Source organism: Rhinolophus sinicus, linkage group LG09 (assembly GCF_036562045.2).
Source record: "Rhinolophus sinicus isolate RSC01 linkage group LG09, ASM3656204v1, whole genome shotgun sequence".
Lineage (NCBI taxonomy): Eukaryota > Metazoa > Chordata > Mammalia > Chiroptera > Rhinolophidae > Rhinolophus > Rhinolophus sinicus.
In genome coordinates, this window is record NC_133758.1 from 109,394,623 (window position 1) to 109,415,988 (window position 21,366).

Sequence of the window (21,366 nt, forward strand, 5' to 3'; positions counted from 1 at the left end):
GGAACGCGGTGGGGGCTGGGTTGAGCTCTTGCACAGCGAGCACTTTATATGGCGTCTTATCGATGAGTTGCAAGCATTAGACCCCCCCGGAGTGGACTTGAAGCCCTGGGAGGTGTGGGGATTTGAACATAAACGTTCAGACCTGGCGCAGACACCAAGTGAGCGGAGTCCACTGTGACTTGTGCCTGAAACCTAGCCTGTGGCTTTTCTGATTTTACACACCTTCTTAAAAATGGTGGAAAAAACATTCCTTCAGACCTGGCTGAATGCAGTTTTCAATTATCAGAACATTTTTCAACATGCACCTTCAAAGGAAAGAAGCAAATGACAAATGCTCTGGGTGATTTAAGTGACTGAGGTAGAATAGGAGCATTCAGGGTGCACCCTGAATAGTTCTGGACATGTTCTGAGGCGAGATAAATATTTTTCACATGAATAAGGTCAGGGAGCGTCTTGGTGTGAATATAGACTTGATGGCATTTTCTTGTTCACATAAAATGACGAAGCAGCACACAAGGGTAATTGTGGATTGTTGTGATGCCTCAGCTTCCCCTAAGTGACCAATCTTTGAGACAACAAATATTGGAGAGACCAGCAATAAGCAAACATTACTCCACTCAGAAGAGTCCCATACTCTGTGGTGAACTCATTTGAGCCCACCCAGCCCCCCACCCAACCACAAAGGCTCTGATTTTCACTGTGTGTGTGTGTGTTTTTTTTTTACTGTGAAGACTGGAGACTCAAATACTGATAATTTTTATATTCAAAATTAAATTTATGAACTATCCAGAAAATTTTGAACTGGAATCTGAGGATAGTTTTATAATATTCACTCACAATGATTTCTTAAAGACATAGGCTATTGTTTTAATATAAATCCGGAGTTTTAAAATCATCTCTAGTGTTTTCAACTGTCTCATGGCTATAAACCAAGACCAAATGATTTCAAAGGATCAGATATTATTTAGGCAACATTTCTCATGTGTCAGTACTTCTAATGTTGTGTACATAAAATTGCAGTAAAAAGAGGGCTATAAACAAAATGTAGCCCTTCTGTTTTCATGGACAGCACACTCCATGACAGTAAACCGAGTTTACATTCCACCATCAAGTGTGGTTCTCCCATTAGTTCACGTTGTGACGAGTCATTAAGAATATCCCCAAATCCAACGGTCTCATCATTACCTCTCAAAATATCCAGTGAAAGGTTTGAAGTTGGAAGAAATGGAAGATGCTGAACTTGCTGCACTGCCTTGAATTCCGTTTGCAGCTTTAGTGGAGCAAACACACCCGGCATGTTTCTCAGTGTGGAAAAATTCATTTTATCTTGGTTGAGCTGGAAATTTTTTTCTGATAATTCAAGAGGATGACTGGGCAAAAGTTCATTTTTCACACAGGAAAAAACATTTCGAAGAAGATCATCACTTTCAAAAGGTCCTTTTGCTGAAAGTTCAGCTAAAGGAATACTGTCCTTTTGCTGAGATCCAAGTTCTCTGGCTTTCATTTTCAACTCGCCCTGTGAACTACCTGTCCACTGTGTGCTGTTTCTGCCACTCCCTTCCTTTGCCTGGTCATTCATGGTCTTCCACAAACTCCAGTGATACCTCACCTTTCCCCCAATCAGAATTCATGGCCTCCCCCTCTCCAGTTCCCCAGAGCTTCATGCTCATTACATAGCACTGGTATTAAATGCTACTCTGACCTTCTCTTCCCCCAGACATCACCCTCCTGGAGGGCGCAGTCAATGACTTATTCATCCACTCCAGGGCTTAGCGTCACACTGGGTACAGGAGCTCAGCACACATTCACTGAATGGATGAGTGAGAGATAGATAACAGTCCTGGGAAACACTATTCCTAGGGAGAATGGGGCCACCTCTTTATGGAGACATGCACGGGGGAAAAAAACAATGGAAGGCTTGATGCATTGCTAGGAGAATCCTGCCTGTGGGTGTCTTTTCCCTCTCATTGAGGCAAAAGGCACAGACGGATATGTTGTCCAGACATCAGAGGAGTCTTCCAAGACTGGCTTTAACAAAGAACGCATGCTTTCAACCTAGAGCTCCTGAGAATTTGTCCTAGGCAAGAAACTGTGCTAGGCTTTGAAGGATGCAGATGAACAGAATATGGTCCCTCTTCATAGGGAGCTCACAATATAGTTCACAAATTTACACAAAGTGGATGGTAAATACCAAACACCAGTCAAATGTTAGGTGAGATGTAACTTTGGCAGAGCAAATGGGAGCAAAGGTGTTCCCAGGAGACAAACAAGACTGGTGACCTGAAAGAATATGGTTATCTGTCACCACGTTTTCCACAATTTAATTAGGAGCAAATTTTCTTTCTCATTGGGACCTATAATAACAACTTCTTATAATCCATGGTGTAACGGACTTGGTGAGGTGCAAGAATTGCAAAACCACAGCTGGTTCAGTGTAACAGGAGTATACGATGAACATAAAGCATCAGGGAACTCTTCTTGGAATTGTCCTCGAGGAGCCTCGATTCTCGGGGGCGCCAGTGAGCACAAACCTTGCACACGATTTCCTTTCCCTGAAAATACAACTCCAGCGCGTGTTATGTATTTGTTTTCATCCACGGCTTGGAAGGATGACTGCAAAGAGTGTTGTACTGTTTAGGACCAACCTGAACTTTGTACTCATGGATGTAGGCTTTTCTTTTACTCAGAGGGCTCCCATCAAGGGCCCTTCTGACTTTGCTGGCGCCTTAGCAACGCTGGCTAAAACTGGAGATCATTCGAAAAATAAAAAGGAGCAAAAAAGAAAAAAGAGTCAGCTGTCTCTGAAGATTGGGTGAATCTTGGTGCTGTCGTCATTCTCATCACTCTGCCTAGTGAAGAATTAGGATCAAAAGGACCCTGCACAAAAGCAGGTGATGGAGTGTGAACTATGGAAGCGCTCAGGTTGGGCTCAGCTTTGATTTGTGTTCTGCTCCCTTGTACATCTCCGCCCATTTCCAGTGGGCTCGACTCCACTTCCAAGTGGATTGTTCATTTAGGGTTGACAGTACTGAGTCCTTCAGCAGCAAGAATGGAGAAATGGACTTAGCTGTAGTTTTTAATAAGAAGCTTCACTGTCTTAACAAGCTAAAGAATGTTTTCCCTTAGAGAGACGCATGGATAGAAGACCATGAGCAGATTTGGGGTCTATTGTGGAGGATGACCCGATAGTATTTATTTATTTAATTTCCCCCATTACAGACTATTCTCTGGCTGCTAATAAAGGGTTTGGCTCTGCTACAGTGAGTTTGTCCAAACTACTGTCATTTAGGAAGTGATGACCGTGGGTAAGAGCTATGCTTTTTGCTCAGTGGTCACCATCGGAAATCTCACATATGGAAAATCTCTTCTCACCTGGCACCTGAAATTAATGAGTATAATAGAAACAGACACTCCTGGTATTGTAGCAAAAGAAGCAAATGGGCCCGAATAAAAACTCTTGCCACAAGGATCTGCTTCTGGACACACACCTCAGATAGACGGCACGGAATCCTTTGGAAATGAAACAGAACTCTTAAAACGCTAATTATAATCCTATCTGTGCTGGCTGGAAATGCAGCCAACTGCAGAGAACAGTCCATTAGATCTGCCATTTGTCTGAAGTCCACACTTCATTGAAAAGCCTTGAAAGCACCTGGCAGTTGCAAGAGCCAGGGTCCGTGTGACTACATTTCCTTTTTGACCCTAAGCAGGAGCCTAAGCAATTCATCACATAGCTGGAGTGTGCCCAACAGTTTTCAAAGTGTTTTGCAGACATTATCATCTCATTCAAACTTCACAACGGTGTAAAAATTATTGCTCTCATTTTACAGACCAGCAAATGGAGGCTGTAAGAGGCTGGGTGCCTGGCCAAGCATGCAGCTTGTAAGCATGGGATCTGGGGCTGAACACAGCATGTATTGAGCGAGTCCCCTCTAGATGCCAGTACTGTGCTGGGCTGTGAGCACATGCCAAGAACAAACTGGTATGGTTCCTGCCCTCTTAGAGAGTAGGCAAAGGTGTTCATCAACGAGTAAACAAATGTACAATTATAAATAATTTTAGGTGCTATGTGGAAAAGGAACAGGATGAAATGAGTAACAGGGTAATGGGATGAGGGTGGTATAAACCTTCTTCACTAAGCTGATAGAGACGGCTTCTCAGAGGAACACACAAAAAAGTGCCTGATAAACTGGAAAGGAGGAAGCAGAGTGAGGAGGAGCTGGGGAAGGCTTGGCAGGGACAGAGATCTGGTACCCACTTGATGGCAATGAACCTGGAGCCAGAACCCCACGGTGGGAGATGAGGCTCAGGGATACACAGAGGCCAGGTCTATGGGCTTTGTCGAGGACAAAAGAGGTAGGATTTGTCCTGAGAGCAATGGGAAATCATGGGTGGCTTTGTGGAGGGGGCTGCTTTGATCTGATCTGTGTCTTTAAAATATCGTGTCATGGGAGGAAAAATCTTAGGGGCAAAGGTGGGAGCAGAGAGATGAATTAAGAGACGATTTTGGTCCTGGAGAGGGATGGTGGTGGATTGGATAGAGAAATAAGTGGCGGTGGGGATGGAGGAAAATGGACAGATTTGGGATCTGCTGTGGAGGGTGACCCGGTAGGATTTATAAATGAGTCGATGAGAAGACGTGTGAAGGCAAGTGAGAATCAAAGCTGACTCCTTTGATTCTGCTTTGGTCCCTGGGGAGGCGTAGCACAGGTTCTGGAGCCATATCACGCCTGGATCTGGATCCTGCCTCTCAACTGGAACAGCGTGAGTTTGTCAAGTATGTCCCCTCAAACCACTCTCCCCACTGCCTCTCCACAGGCACCTAAATTCGTTCCCCTCAGATTTCCCTGGTTGGGTGGGAGCAGAGGATATGGTTTTATATTTTGTAATTCTAATCAATAACCATTATCCCAAGCCTTGCTTATGTTGCTGAAAAGGAAATAAGAAACAAAGTGTCATGCGGGAGACCCTGCTCGCTGCGCCATTTGTCACGCGGGAGACCCTGCTCGCTGCGCCATTTGTCGTGCGGGGCGGCCTGTGGGGTCTCTGCTCCCACTCCCCACATAAGAACGCAGGATATGGTGAGGCCGAAAAGGAACACCCACGGAGCCATAGGTAGGGGAGTCATACCACTATATTCTCTCTGGCAGCACTATACTCTCACTGGAGGCTGGATCCACACTGTTCGCAAACCGCCATCCGCGCTTGCCAGCCCAGCCGCCATCTTCTTGCTAGCTCCCATTCTTCCTCTCTCTTCCTTCTTCTCTGCTAGCGTAGCCACAGCAGTTATATTAGTGGCCAATGGCTCACTAACACCGTTACAGCTGACAGCCAACTAGCCACAGCTGATGGCCATGCAATCACAGTTGATGGCCATTTACTACCTGAGCCAGCACCTTTCTATGTGAGGCCGAGAGCCTGGAAACTGCTTTCTGGGGCTCTGTCCCCACACAAAGGTAGGAAAATCATCACCTAAAATTATCCTCGTGCCAACACTGTTCCCCTAAGTTATTGGTCGCTAAGCCAGAGATGGTAGCACACAGCCCAGGTAGCAATGTGGTACCTTTACCCTTTCTTTTGGCACGGAGCAGGCATTTCACGAGTGCTACTTTTTCTCCCATCTGCTGAAGCCACCTTAGGGCAACCACATATTCTCCATAAACTCTTTTAAAAATAGGAACTCAGAAACTCATCCTTGAAAAAACATGTTGTAACATCAACAATGTTTTTACTTTTCAATGGTTGAGTTTTTTCTTGTTACTGCAGATATTTTCACTCCATTTGGAAAGATTAGGCTCTGTGGCTTCACCGAACAACCACCTGGAACATCATTTTTATGAGAAAATGCTCAGTGAGTTCCAAACGGCCAACTCTCCCAAGAACATGGGCAATGAGAGAGGCACTGCGTTGGGCAATTACCAGTAAGAACCGGGCGGAGGGCATTCCAGGGTGAGCGGAGGCCAAGTAAGGGGAGTGAGAGTAAATTAGCAAACTGTGTTGAGAGATGCAGGGCCATCGGCTTGGCTGGTTTAGAAATAATAAAAAATGAAAAACAAAGAAGTGGAAGGGAAGAAACCAGTAGCCGTTCCATCCTGTTATTCATTTAACACATTCTTATTAGCACCTACTATGTGCTTAGAAGCTTGAGGATACACAGGTGAATAAGGGAAGTCACAGACCAGCAGGGAAGACTGGCGGCTGGAAAAACAGTCTAGTCATTGCAACCTGGAAGTGGTAGAGGGGCCTGTCGGTGCTTTGAGAGCACAGAGGAGGAAGAAACGAATTCTGTCTTGGGTAACCAGTGAGTTTCCTGGAGGAGCTGAGTGTTGAGGAATAGGAGGACCCCATTTAACAGGAAAAGGCAGGCAAGGCCTTTAGGAAGAGATCAGTAGCATTTTTTTAAAGACTTGCAGGTGAGAAAGAAGAGTTGGCCGAGGCTAGAGCCCAGGAACCATAGGAAAGTACGAGTGAGAGAGGTAGGAAGAGGCAGATGGTGAAGAGCCTTGCAGGTCAGACGTCAGAGCCCAGGCTCCATGCCATGGTCTAGAACGTAGACCAAGGGTTTTCACACGTTTTCCTCTGCACTCCCTAAAAGAAATTGGAAAAACTATGTACCCCTGCCACATTTTAATGGAAGTTAAAATATTATTAATGGATATCAATTTAAATAGTTGCAAATGGTATAATTTTAGGCAGATCATAAATATTACAATAGAAATAATACATTAATCTTCTATATGTATCCAAAGAAATCTAAATACTGTAGTGATTCATACTTACTCTCATCCACGTAAAAAATATTTGATGAAACACTTCTTTCACAGTGAGAAATTTATGTTGACAATTCCTCTCCTTGAATTCATATTTCAATAAAAAGTCTACTTCCAGTGACTCTGAAGGCATCTTATATATTTAACCAAACAGGAATGAGGGGGGGAAAAGTGTTGTGTTTTTTTTCCAAATCTTTTGAAAGGCTTCCTGAGCACTAAATAGTGCTTTAAAAAAAACAACCCATAGCTCAGTGAATTAATTTAAATGTCAATGACTTAGAAACATAAGAATTACTTTTTCCCTAAATCATCCATGTAAAGAAAATGATGTTTTGCAAAAATAAACATGGCTCATTATTGATTCTGTAACATTTAAAAGGTGGCAGAAAGAGCCACTGCTGTTCAAGCACAATAGAATCTGTGTTTACTTAGTGATCACATGGGATGTATATAGTTCAGTGCCAACAAATTACAGTAAATTGCAAAAGAGGCCCCTGGGGCTTTGCAGAGCTTAGTTCTGATATTGAAGGATGTTCAAGACCATGTCCTAGAGGCCCACACTCTGTTCCCACTGCAAGGCTCCCCTTGGGACAGGAGCTGGGCTGTGTGTGACGGGGATGTTGACTCCATCACTCAGTAACTTCTGCGGTGGCCCCTTTTGGGGTGTCTCTCCAGTCATAACACTCCTCACCTCCTTCTTGGAGAGCTGTCCCCTCACCCCATGACCCTGGTAGCCACATCTCTATTCTGAGGTCTCCTCACTCCCAGCTACTTCTTAGTTAGTGGCCTAAAGACTGAGCCCTGATTCTCTCTCCTGGGAAGTTGGATTGGCAATTGGAAGGAGAGTCCATCTCTGTGTGGGGTGAACTATTACATGTAAACTCTGGATGGTGGGAGCCTATAGTTGTTGGCCAAAGGGCCGAGAGCAGTAAAACCAGCTGGTCTGTAGGGACAGAGATGGAAGTCAGAAGAGACAATTCTCTAAGTCCCTGGCAGCCATTATTTTTTGGCTCTTGGCTCATTTGTTAGGACTTGACTGTGTTTTTCTGCCTTTTGGTCCTAAAATTAATTTCTGGGATTCTCATAAAAAAAGTTTACTTTTTTTTCTTTTCTTTTTTTAGTTTTTATTTTTTATCCTTAGTCTAGTTCAAGTTTATTCTTGTTCCTTGCAATCCTAGGAGTTATACCCTGCTGACCAAAATGGTGGTGAGTGACTCAATGTCTAAGAAACAAGATAAGAGAATGGGCATAAGACAATAGCAAGACAATAGTGGCAACAATTTTTAAAAATGCAGGATTTACATATGATACAAAAATAATAAGAGACAAAAGAAAAAAATGGATAAACTGGACTTCATAAATATGTAAAACACAGCAGAATAATTCATGATAGCTAAGAGGTGTAAACAAGCGGTCATCATTAATAAATAGACAAACAATATGGGGCACATGCACACAGGATGTGTTGCTGCTGAGGCTCACATCTGGGTCCCTCTCCAGGCATTGCCTCCACCAAAGGGGGTGCTCCCCCTAGAGTTCACTTTATACCCAGTGACTGTTCAATGTGGGGGTTCCAAGGCCTGGACCCACCTCAGGACAACTCTAAGGAGCCATTTCAGCTGTAGAGCTTTCCATGGGATTGGCTGAAGCTTTTTTTCATGGCTGTAGCACAGCCTGCCTTCTCCTGCCCACTCCTGTTGCCTTCATTTCCTGTTGCCTTAATTTCCTGTTGCCTTCATTCCCTGTTTTCCTCAAGAGCAGTCCTCAGTAAACTCCCCTATACACACATTTCTGAGTCTGTTTCCCCAAGGAACCACCTTCCAACAATAAGACCCCAAGTCGGACCGCCCGCAGCAGCTGTCTCAGCACATAGCCAGGCTCAGTAAGTGTTGATGACACTGAGAACTCCTTTTGCACCCAACTTTCTTGTTATGACAACAGGGGATAAGTCATACAGGCAGAGTTAGCCAGAAGCTGTGAGCTGGCACGGAAGTGGGTGCCAAATCATCATCAAACCTAATCAGCAGCAGACTCTCTGAGCTCTTGGGCCCTGGAGTATTTGTATGGGCAACCAAAGTGAACTTGTGTGGCCAATCGAGATGGCCACAGATGCCCTGCACTCGCCATCAAAAGAAGGCATCAATGTCAGCTCCCCTTGAGTCTGAATGGAGGGACCTGTGCCTGCTTTGACCAATAGAAGACGGAGGAAGTGATGCTGTGCCAGTTTCCAGACCCAATCCTTGAGAGACTGGCAGTTTCTAGTTCCTGTCTTTTGGAACTCTCTCTCTGGAATGCCTGAGCTGCCATGTCCTGCCATCCTGAGACTGCCCCACTGAAGAGGCCAAGTGTAAAAGCTCTGACAGACATTTCCAGCTGAGCGAACCTTCTATCATCATCTCCCTTCAACAATGTGCCAGACACGTGAGTGAGGCTGTCTTGGATCATTCCAGACCCATCAGTTTGCCATCTGAATACTGTCTAGTGACCTCAGTCAATCCTACGTGGAACAGAGGCATCACTAGCCAGGCTCTGAAAAATTCTTGACCCACAGATTGTGCTATAACAAAATGGTTATTATAAAATTTGTTATGCAGTAATACACAACCAGAGAATCCCCTCAACGCCTCCTTTGAATTCTCTCTGCCTTGTTGGGAATGGGGCAGGGAAGGGAATGTGTGTCTCATGTCTGCTTTATAGCGATGGATGCCCAACGTCTCAGGCAACCTGCCGAAATCTAAACATTTAACTTGTAACCATCCTAGAAGTAGAACTTACTTCACTTAAGGCTTCATCAAGTGTATTTCCATTGGACAGGTTTTAGGGTTTTGTTTTGAGAAAATGTAATGGGGGTAAATAATTATTTGACAACAGCAAATAGTGGGTGAGAATGACCGCCCAGGCATGGTTCCAAGGGGGCCACAGACCTCTGCTTCCAGGCCTGTGGGGAATAGGTTTGCAGGGAATCTGGGTCTGAAGGTTTCAGTGTAGAAGGAGACTGGCATTACATATATAATGACCCGAGGGCATGTTATTTTCAGGAAATAGGACAGATTTAGATATTTTTCTGCACTGTCTCCAGAAATAATTCATAAGTGTCAGAATTCATAAGTGTCTAGACACATCTAGAGTTTCCATTTGTAGCTATGGAGTCCATACTTGCACTTTGGGTTCTTTTTCTAAGTAGCTCACTGAATAACTGCTCGTCAAGGAGTTCTGAGGATCTCCTTAGCTCCATGGACTGAACCATTGAAATGCCTACCACTGTTCTGGAAGCTCTAGGTACAATATGGATATCAAAGGTCTTACCCTACTTTTACTCCTCATCAAAAATACCCACACAAAAAAAAAAATAATGAAAAAAAAATAAACAACATGGAAATAAAATACTTCAAAAGATAAGTGAAGGAGTCGTTCAGTGTTCAATGTTCCCAGGTGACTATCCTATTGTTGCCAGCTCTGAACTCCCTGAGAGAAAGAAGGAAACTGAGATTGTTGAATCCTTAGAGTGTGCAACTACCATAAATTTATATGCATGGCTTTGATTCTCATAGCACCCCTGTGAGGTGGGTATTACTAGTCCCATTTCATTAGTAAGAACCTAGAGTCATGGGAGGGTTAAGTCACTTGCACAAGGTTTCACAGACAGTGAGGGATGAGGCAGTGGGGTGGGGGTGGGGGGACAGCGATTCAGACTCAGGTGTGTCTGTCTGCGTTCAAAGTCCATCTTCTTTCCACGGTGTGACGCTGCCTACTGTCCTTCTGAAAAGGGGTGAGAATTTCAGACTTTTAGAGTTGCCTCCCAACGGGAAAACAAATTCCAATCACCAATGAGGTGGAAGTCTTTTGTGACTAATTTAAACTAGCAACTGTATGGAGTACGTCTACGCACACACACGTGCTTGTAATGTGAATGCTGACTCTAAGTCTCAAAATTTTTCTGTCAGTGATGTTATTGGCACTTGGAACCTTACAGCTATTGATGTCATTAAACAGTTGATTTTCTGTGCAAGCAAAGTATATGGTCATATTGTTACATAAAAAATGTGCAAAATATTTACATACCTACACAGATGTGGCCATTGGCGTGTCTGGTGCCAGGTCGGTCATCGTGGGCTGGCGAGGCTGAGGTGTGAAAGGGCAGAAGAACGAAGAGAGAAGCCACCCAAAGGACTTTCCAGAGGGACTTCATCCTGGAGCTCTGTGCCAGGAGAGACCAGCCGGGCTACAGAAGCTGCTGAGTAAACGAGGCTGAAGTGGGGGCCGGCAAGTCAATCAGTGTCCCTCCCCTTCTATTCCGTCCTCTGACACTCACACACGAAGGTCGCAGACAAACTTTTCAGTAAGTACGACGGAAATAAAGACACACGCAAACATAGACGCATTCGTCACTGCTGCAGAACCCCGAGAGAGGTTCTGGGAAGAGCTACAGGGTGTCCCTGCTGGGCAGTTGTTCTGAGCTAAAAGCTGCAGGAAGAGGAAAACCCCAAGCTGCAGTGGTGGCGGCAACCGGCAGTGATGTGCTTGCCAGCAGAAGCCAGCGGCGGCCGTGAACTTCAGGAGCCTGAGATCTGCTGGTTAGGAGGCCCTTCCCCTTTCAGTCTTGCAAAACAAAACAAAACTAAAACTAAAACTGAAACACACACACACACACACACACACACACACACACACACACACCCCTGTAACAAATGGTTCAGCAGCACCCACAAATTGTAGAAATTGTAATTCGTCATATTCAGGAGTTATTTCGTTTTGCTATCAACAGCTGGATACAGTGAGGCTGGGTTCCTTATTTTGTTGCTAAAGAATATTCTGGTTAAGTAGTGATTTTCCTCTAAAGAAACTGGATTATTCTTCAAAGGGTCCAATTTTCTCAAGGCCTTTCATGTGTGGTACAGAAAGTGAGCAATACAGTCGCAGGCAGTCAGCATGGCTGGGTTTTAAACCTAAGAAGAAAAAACTGTTCCACGTTAACCAATTCATGTTTCCTTGGCTGTGTGTGATGCAGCTCTTTGCTTCAGAATTTCAGAGTGTGTTTGCATTCCCCACCTGGGGGTGATTTGTTAATTTTTAAGGGACTGATTTTCTGTTTTGAAGATGAGAACTTAATGCTGTTTTTCTGGAGGAAAAAAAAAAAATGGAACCAGATCAGTGAAAGAAGAAAGACATATAATCTAAGTGCTTTGTTTTCTAAAACAGGATACAGTAAAGTCACATGCCATTCTCAGACAAGATAAAGGGACTGGGCCAAAGTACCACAATCTAGATTAGCAGGAGATCATGCAATTTTTATTCTCCCTGTTGGGGCTCTGAAGGAAGCTTATGATAAACTTTATGAAATACCAGGAAAGCTATCAAACTTGGTAGAGGCTCCTCCCCTCCCCTTTCCCCCCTCTCCTTCCCCCTCTTCCAACTCCTGCTTTTACTTCAGCGCAGCATTCTAAGTAGCAGGCAGAATTTCAGAGTTGCCTTCTTTCCAGGCTGTAGGAAATACCACGTTTTATTCAAGCATTAACAAATGCCAGTTGGTTAAACCTCTGAATGTGCAGCACAGGTAACACACCCAGAGCGTCTCCTTACTGGTAACCCCAGCGCAGATTGGGCCAACAGACTCCAGGGATGTCCTGGGTCATCGTGGGCCTGCGGCTTCCTTTGGGACCCTGTGACCAAGGGAAGATCTGGAGGTCACCAGGACTACCGCAGGGGTCAGGCATAGACAAGCCCCCGAGACTTCCTGGGGAAGCACTGGCTACAAAGACAAAAAGACCCAAGTCCAAATAGCACATCCATGGTTGACTTCTGAGTCCTAGACCAGACCAGGGAGGCAAACTTTCCACGCTGCAGTTTGCTCATTTATTTTGGGATAATCACAATATTTGTCTCAGTTGCTGGAAGGATGACAATAGATAATGCATCCAAACCACAAAGCAGTGTGCGTGGCAAGAAGTAAGCTCTGGGGAGTGTCCCAGCAGGAGTGTGATGAAATCTGCACCCAGACTGGCCAGGCTTCGAGAGCATTCTGAGACACCTATGGTAGCTGCAGGCCACGGTGTGGGGAAGCGGCATGGACCAGAAGGGGCCGCGTGGACGGACCGCCTTCGTGTGTTGGCAGCACTCCAGGAGCACAGCCTAGTTGGCTAACTGTAGATGGGTGAGGGTCTTCAGATGGCTTCCAGAAGAATACCTGGCCTCCCAAGGTCCTCCTGGGGTAGATTTATAGCTACAAGCAGGCCTGGAAAATCTCAGGGGGACAAGAGTTTCTTAGTGAAAGGCTGTATGCAAGTTTTAGGCTCTTGGTTATGTGTGTGTGTGTGTGTGTGTGTGAGAGAGAGAGAGAGAGAGAGAGAGAGAGAGAGAGACTCAGGCGGTTCCACCCACAGCCACCCCAGGGATGGTGAACCTGGACACTCTGTGTGCTCAGGAATCGGGCTGGCCATTGGGCACCACTGACTCACCTGCAGCTCTAAGCAAGTCCCTCCCCGTTTCCAGGGGTGAGATTCCTCAGCTGTAGTGGTATGTCATGGCAGTATGTGGCACATAGTAGGACTTCCATCAATGGAAGCAATTTTCAAGCTTGAAGGGTGGGTTCTTACTGAGCAGGGTCGAAAGAGGAACACGGAAATCAGGAAGTGGTCTTGCCAGCTGCTGCTAACACGAGGGCATGTGCCCATCCGCCACTAGATAAAGCCTCCTTCCTGTCACCAAGGCTGTGGTTTATAACAACTAGTTGGACTGGGTACAATGTCCCTAGATGCCTGCTGTCAGATGCTCCAATTCTGATTTTCTCAAAATCTGCTTTTGAGAATGAGATTTGCTCCTTGGAGCACTTCGTCACTCAGAGAACTCCGATTCAAACCGCTGTCTGTCTCTGTAGGCTGAGGGTTTATCATGCCCTCATGTTATACCCGTGATTCTGGCTTGTTCTGTCTGAATATACCTTCCTAATTATTTTTTGACCTGCCTTGGCCTCAACCATCTCAGTCACAGCAAATTCCTTCATCAGGAAAAAAAAAGAAAAAAACACCTCCTGGGTGACAGGAGGTATTGTAAAAGCTGCTGTTGTCACAAAAGCACCTCTTCTCGTTGGCTTCTTCCTCTTTCTGACACCAAATGTCCCTCTTGTTGCTTCTGGCTTCCAGGATTCTGTACCGTGGTCCTCGGTTCACACCTACCCTCTCCTCCCCAGTTAGTTTATTTATTCTAGCTCTACTCAATCCTCTCTCTGTTCTCTGCTAGGGAATGGTAAATTAATCCATGACAACGGCGCATGTCGGCTAATTAAAGTTGTTCTGGGCTTAGGATCGGGGAACTTCCATCTTTATCCTAGCTTCACTACCAACTAGCTGTGTGCCCTAGGCAGGCAGATCCACTTTTCTGGGTATACGTTAATTTACTCATAATATAAAATGGGGTCTGTAATGCCAGTTATTACAGGAAGGTTGTGAGGATTAAAGAGACAACGTGAGGGAAAAAATCTAATGGTAAATGTTAGATCAATTTAAAGCTAATGATGAACTAATGTTATCCTTCTCAAATAACATTGGAATTTTAATGTTTTGCTTCGTATATTTTCTGAGGACATTTAAAGGGATTTTCATTTTAATAATGCACATAAGTAGATACAAAGTAGGAAATTGGAAAACCCGAGAGGTGTGACCAATCATGGGTACTCTCACTGGAGGGACGGACGCTTGTAATGTCCAGAGGAAGTGACCACATCCAGGGGAGAGAGTGTGAAGACTCAGGAACCCGTCTTCCAAGAGATACGCTGGTAGCTGCCAGCAGGAAGAGACACACACCAGGAAATCAGCGGACCAGCCTCGATGCATTAAAAGCAGCAATGCATGGCCTGGCAACAGTGCAAAGTGACTCAGACACACAGTAAGACCTGGGTTCCAACACTCCTTTTTCACTCCCCACACGCCCCACCCTCTCTTCCATGCACTTGGAGGTTCCTAAGGGCTTTAGAGTTGCGTTCACACTCATTGGCAGAGAGTAGGAAGCCACTAATAACTACAATTGCCTTTTAAGGAGAGTGGATTCTGTTAAGTAGAATTTCTTTTGTCTGCTGGGCACCTGATGGAAAGTTTGGGGAAAGGAGCTGTGGCAAGTGAATTGCTTTTTATGAGTGAGGCAGATGAATTTGGACAGAATCTGAAGGAAGGGAGGAAGAGCAGAGAAAGGAGAGACAGAGGGAGAAACAGGGATGGATGAGACAATGGGATCTTCCTGGCTAAAGAGCCAAGAAAGGTGCCGGGAGGTTAGGGGGGGAAAGGCCTGAGCTAATAGAAATGTCCAGTGTAGTCTTGTAAATTGTTTGCTGTGTCATGTAAGAGATAATACTTTACCCAGATCTGAACGGGTTTTTGTGGAAATCAGTGAGAACAGTTTTCATGTTTGTATCAGAGCAGGGCAGAGCTAAGAAGGCACAGGTAGAAACAAGTGTGGAGGCAGAGTGACAAGAAGACACACTCAGGGGTCCATAGGTACCGCATTTCCAGGAAAGTAAAATCTAGAGGGACAATCAGCTCTAATGCGTCTTTTGGAGAAAAAATTAATATAAAACCTGGTATCATATATCATCATATCATATCATATTATATTATATAAGATCTGGTATTATATTATGTTGTGTTATGTTATGTCATGTTATGTTATATTATATTACATTATATTAACCTGGTCTTATATTACATGAGACCTGGTCTTATACTGTAGTAAAATAATACCAGGTCTTGTATTAATTTTTGCTCTGAAAGACACATTAGAGCTGATTATCCAGCTAGGTCTTATTTTCGGGGAAACATGGTATCTTAAGGGGGGCTTTGGACTCCCATATGCTATAAACTGGGGAGAAGGTGGCTTAAACTACTTTTACCTAGATCTCCAAAGTGTAGAGTTAAGTTTGAATACACATAACAGAATAAAATAAAATAAGCATAGCTGAAATAAGCTTGAGGCTCATTCATTTCTTCTTTCATTTACTTTTAAACAAAAGAAGTGTGATGTTCAGCAGTTCAAGTCTGGTGTGGAAGTCCCATGGTGTCTTCAGGGACCTAACCTCCTAATATTTTGTCCCACTAACCTAGAACTGACTTAGAGCTTTACGATCAGCTAAAGGTCTAAAATGGCTGCTACAGCTCCAGCCATCATGCTTATGTCCCAGGCTCGTAGTAGAAGAAAGAAGAAGGCTAGTGGAGCTCACATCTTCCCGTATTAGAAGCTTCTTTCCAAATCTCCTCCAATACTCTGGTTACATCTCATTGGCCATACCTGGCTACAAAGGATGCTGGGAAATTGAGTCCTATAACCACTCTTAACTCCAAGGGAAGCTGGTCTTTATTCTGTTGGCAAAGTGCTCAGCTAATAATCAGAGTTCTAAGTAGAAGGAGAACTAGAATGTTGGGCAGCAATTGTTAACATGTATGTTATACATACATACATGTGAATATTGTTTCTTTCTGAATTGACTGTGTTTGATTACCTTGCAATATGAATTTCTGGAAGGTGGAATGGGCACACTGGCCTGTCCTATTCTTCCCGATGGGGTTTTCTTTGAATGTGGTGCAGATACATGCTCCCTAAAGGCACTTTTCCCTCCATTCCTGTCCTGGGGAGCTCATGGAAACCCAAGTTGACAAAAATTCTCATGAAAATCACAGAGACCGAGATGACAGGGGCTCAACTGTGGCCAGGGGACTATCATGAATAGGCCCCTGCCTTACTGGGGAATTGGCTATGTTTAAAATATATACGGATTAGTGACATCTCTTCTGGAGATCCGTTCATGGAGGAAGCCTAAGAAAAATGCACTAAGCCTCTCGTGAAATGTGAACAAAATGCTAAAAGCAGCTTCAAGGTGCCTATGGATCACGTGGATGGAGCGGGATAGTGCAGCTGAGAGGACCCTCCAATTATATGGCCAATTAGCGCGGCCACGGCCGGGTGGTCTGACTGGTGAACCAGCTACATGAGAGGCAAGCCTGAGAACTTGCCTCGGCCTGACTGGGGCTGGTTCTTTTACTGCACTGGTCCCAACGCACACTGTAAGCTCAGAGCAGCATTGCAGGCTGCTTCAGAATTCCTACATCAGGGCCTATGGTCTCCCCCCATCTTCCAAGTCATTGTATCCGGCTTTAGTGAACAGACAGCATAAGCGGGGAGGAGAGGACCACGGAATCGCTTCGCACGGTCCCTGGCACAGAGCAGGTGCTGGAAAGGCTGCACCCAAATCCACGTCCAAACTCCTGCCAGTGTTTGTAGTGGGAGGATGATGGGAGGGAGAGAGGGTGTGATGAATATACTTTATAGACATGGGCAAATAAATAACCAGAACACATATATCCCTAAATGACCTTAGGTTAAGACATGCTTCACCTTTAGAGAAAGAGAAAGAGATGGAGAGTAAATTAAAGATAAAATGAAAGCTGAAGAAATATAGCGATCTTAGTCAAAAACGCAACAGGTCATATTGCCTGTTGCTTACACCCCCCGCCCCCCAAAGTTCCCCATGGCCCACCAAAGAAAGAGTGAAATCCTCGAAAGGCTCACAGGGCAGCTCGACGCCGGAGCCTGCTCAAGTCACGTTTCTAATCTCTTCCACGTGCCCTGTATTCTGGTGACACCCAATTACCAGTGACGTCCTCAGACATTCCCAACTGTTCATGCCTCTTTCATTGCACAAGCTTTCCCTCTTTCGGAAGGTCCTCCTCCTTATCTTCCAGAACAGTTCTCCCTTCCCTTCAAGGCCACCTCTTCTCAGAAGCCTTCCCTGGTCCTAGCCAAGCAGAAGTGCTGGCTGCATCCTTGGTTCTTCCAGGACACGCCAGGCCTCCATGAGCCCTTGACACCCCCAACGGCCGCCAGTGGCCAGAGGGCAGCATATGTAGCTCCATCACCTCAGGACAAGCTCCTGAATCCTGGCAGTTACTCAATAAATATTCACGGGGAAAAAGGGAGAGCAAGCAAACAGAGAAAATACGTTAGATGTTATAGCAGCATCATGGAGTAGGTGAGGACATTTTTTGGAATGGTCTCAGGAGTATTATGGAAAAAGAAAGTGTTAAAGGCAGGGCATTTGAAGTTGAGAACTAAATCCTATTGAAAAGGCAGGTCAGCAAAGCATGGAATAAGGGCCGAGCGTCCAAGTTAGGATTTGAAAGGCAGCCCCACAACTGGGTAGAGAAACCAAGAAGCGAAAGTGTTATGCTGTCAGGGAGTAAAGTCTGGAGTCGTGCAATTTCCTCCCGGTTTGTCACGGATTTTGTAATAAGATGGCAAAATTCATTCCCCTAAAGACCGTGGACCTGAGCCAGCCTGGACTAGTGGAGAAAGGCAGCAATGGTGTTGCCTTGCTGAGCCCCAGAGCGAGCTGCTCTGCGGAGCAATACGGAAGGGTTCAGCCAGACCCAGGTTCACCTGCCAGAGACAGGGGGGCTTTGTGTCTGCACCTGCAACCGCTGGTCCTCTTTCAGGAGCTCGGAGATGCCTTTACAATTTATTGCTTGCCATGATTTGAGGTGGGAGGAGGATGGCTGCCTTAAAGATTATAGAGGAGCAAAGTGAAGTGACCTCAGGGGGACAGTGGGACTGAGTACCTGGTCTAAGGGACTGGTGGGGGGAGGGCCTGCCAGTGTGACTTAGCCTGCATTTTTCTCCTCCTTCCACATCCAGAATAGTGCTTTTAAAAGTCACTGTCATAAAAATTCCTTGTCATTTCACACAGTTCCAGTGCATGTGTGTGTGTGTGTGTGTGTGTCCATGCGTGTATGTGTCTGCTGGATAAGGGATGGCCCTAAATTCCGTGACACTCCTGCCATTGAGAAATGGGGTCCATTTGCCCTCCTCCTGAATCTGGGCTGGGCTGGGACTGCTGACCAATACAGTCTAGAAGACGTTTTCCTGAGCTAGTGGCAGGCTCAGGCTTTGAGAAGACCAGCAGCTTCTGCCTTGGTTTCTTGGAGCTCTGGGCTTCTGTGTAAGAAGCCTGATTACTCTGCTGCAGAGATTATGTGCAACCCTGAGACCACAGGGAGAGGGAGGAGGCCCCTGCTGACTCAGCCGTCACTCCAAAGGCACCCGTCATGGGCATGAGACCAACTACAACCTTCCAACTAGAGTGAAGCTAGTTTGGACCCTCCAGACTAGCCCAACTGCTAGTTCAGTACCAACAAGCCCCCCTACCCCAGTTGACATTACGTAGAACGGAAGAACCAAGCAGTGGAGCCCTGCCAGCAAAAGAGAGAATGAAATGGTTGTTTTAAGCTCCTAAATTTGGGGTCATTTGTTATGTGACGGTAATCAGAACAGTGCGTGAGGTTGGAGACCAGGTTATAGAGGTAGTTAGTTGGCCAGTCTGCGTCATCCAGGCTGTTCAGGATTTAGGCAGATCTCTGTTTCGTTGGTCTTTCCTTTTGGGGTTACTAAGGTTTTTCCTTTTGGATCAAACCCGTCCAAAGGCACTGGACTTTTCTAGGGATCAGAAGTGGTTGCTGCATGTGCCAAAGGGAAAACAATCCAGACTCAGAGGACGAAAAGACCACGGAAAACTTGCAAGGACAAACATCTTCAAATTGGGGGCAAAAGTCACATTTTCTGGCTCACCCCTTTCAAGGCTGCAGATAATATCTATGTTGCTTGTTTGGGGATGTGGGTTGTAATTGCGATGGGGGCAGGGAGAGCAGAGTGAAGGGAGGGCAGTGAGGTCTTCTGTCTGGGGCCTGTTAGCATGTTGCTACTGGAGCAAACGAGGCTTCAGGTGGTAGCATCCTTTGTCGGCCTTGACTCCTTTGAATTGGGCTGGGGTAACACACTGCCTATGCTCAAGCCCCGAGAGGTGGATCAGATCTCCCCAGAGCCAGCACGCAAGGCATGCCTCTGCCTTTCTGCCATTCTGTCCAGCACTCAAGGGAGGCCACGCCTCCTGAACTGGGTTAAGAGCAGGTGCATTATAGAAACGGAGGCCCACAGAGGTCAAGATGACTTTTCTGGACTCAAAGCCGGGAATGGAAGCCCTGTGACTGATTTTGAATTCAGAATATCCTTTCTGTTCCTTATTTCCACATCCTTTTAAAGACTTTTGTTTCCCCTATTCTGCCTTCAGGGAGTATTATATTTATTTTATTTTATTTTGTTTTGTTTTATTTTAATAAATGTGTTTACAGAATGATGTAAAAGTTAAAAACCTTTTCGTTTTTATACATATGTTTTTATACTTATATATATATATATATGTAAATATATGTATATAGTTGTTATTGATAGGGACCAAATGTCAAAACATAATTAGGATAAAATTAATTTGTTCTAGTATAGCGACATAGTTTTGAAATTCAACATTAAAGGAATCATTTATGTAGTATGTTTTACTAAAACAATATCTGCTCTCTTTCACTTCCATGTGTTCAGACAGCAATTTCAAGGGCAAGGACATTGTCACTGGGCAAAGGTCCAGGCACGGGTCCAGTTGGTTTCATCCTCCTGGTCCCTTAGACGTTTTTGGATCTGCCTGAGACCTTGAGAGAGACACAGACCCAGGTGAGTAGCTCCGGGTACATGGGGATGTGAGTTTCCTTCAGGTGTGTCAAGCCTCACTTTCCCCACTTCTCCCAGAAAGGGTGGTCCTCCCTAACTTGTCCCAAAGCAGGAAGGTATGTCTGCTATCTGGAGCAAGACAGGTCTGAAATTAGGGACTAGCATATCTCAAGGCTTTGTACTTTGGGGTGAGCCCTGGTGCCACAGGGCTCCAGGAGTGAATCTTCTGTGTTTCCTGCTGGCTCGGGGCCTGAGCCCCGTATTGCTTCAGTTCCCTGCAAAACTCTCCAGGTGCCCACCTGACCTGAATTCCTGTTAGGCCCCTGACACCAGCGAGCTCTTGCCCCTTCCCTCTGGAGCTGGAATGTCTCATTCCCCCTTCTCCCAGATGGTTGTTGGAGTCCCACCGGGCGTCTTGCCCTCTCAAACCACATCCCGATGCTCACCTGACTACGTGCTACCTGTTGCCTGCATTTAAGTTATGCCTGCCTCCCGGTCTGGACCTTCTGGACTATTGGTGTCTGTCTGAAATAAGCTCTGGCTCTCTGTACCCATTGGACCTGAACTCTGGCCCCAATATCTGGCCCGATAAGGGCCAGTCTTAGTAGCAGTGTTGGAGCCACCTCAACTTTGTGTCTTGGTCTTGCAATCTTTTCCATCCTTACTGGTCTGTAAGGCTACCTATCGGTTGGTTTTGCACGCGAGGCCTTCTGGGACACCTGAGTTTCGGGTTTGAAGTAACTCCAGGGTAGAACCAGGATTTTGAATCATTCCAAAATCTCCTCCCCTTCCCTGGAAAGGGTGTACGTGCTTGTGACCACTGCCTGAAAAGTCAGCTGGCATCTTGGAAATGACCTAAAGTCACCAATTGCCTTTCTGTGAACTCCATCTGTCCAGTTTGCTCTGACGAGGAGCGACCCTCCCTTCAGGACCTCATTCCTCCATCTTCCCCTGGGAATAAACTCAAAGGCCACTCGTTAGACCAACCCTCCCCCTGGCACTCACTGCTTTGCTGAACTACATTCAGGAGTGGTTTACCTTCTCCAAAGCCACCACTTTGTCA

General features: G+C 45.6%; 1 protein-coding gene and 1 pseudogene across 2 annotated transcripts in view; both read right to left on the minus strand.

Annotated features, from left to right (window-relative positions):
* AOAH (acyloxyacyl hydrolase) overlaps positions 1-11,225 on the minus strand; it is a 132,910-nt gene extending 121,685 nt beyond the window's left edge. Inside the window, exon 1 of one of the 2 annotated variants that reach the window (XM_019726325.2) lies at positions 10,833-11,225. In XM_019726325.2, the coding sequence (XP_019581884.2) occupies positions 10,833-10,959 (127 nt within the window). In that variant the 5' untranslated portion in view covers positions 10,960-11,225. The remainder of the gene's footprint in view (positions 1-10,832) is intronic. The other variant, XM_074341003.1, reaches the window with a different exon arrangement.
* On the minus strand, positions 746-2,942 carry LOC141573100 (proteasome maturation protein pseudogene; annotated as a pseudogene).
* Positions 11,226-21,366: the final 10,141 nt, after the last annotated feature.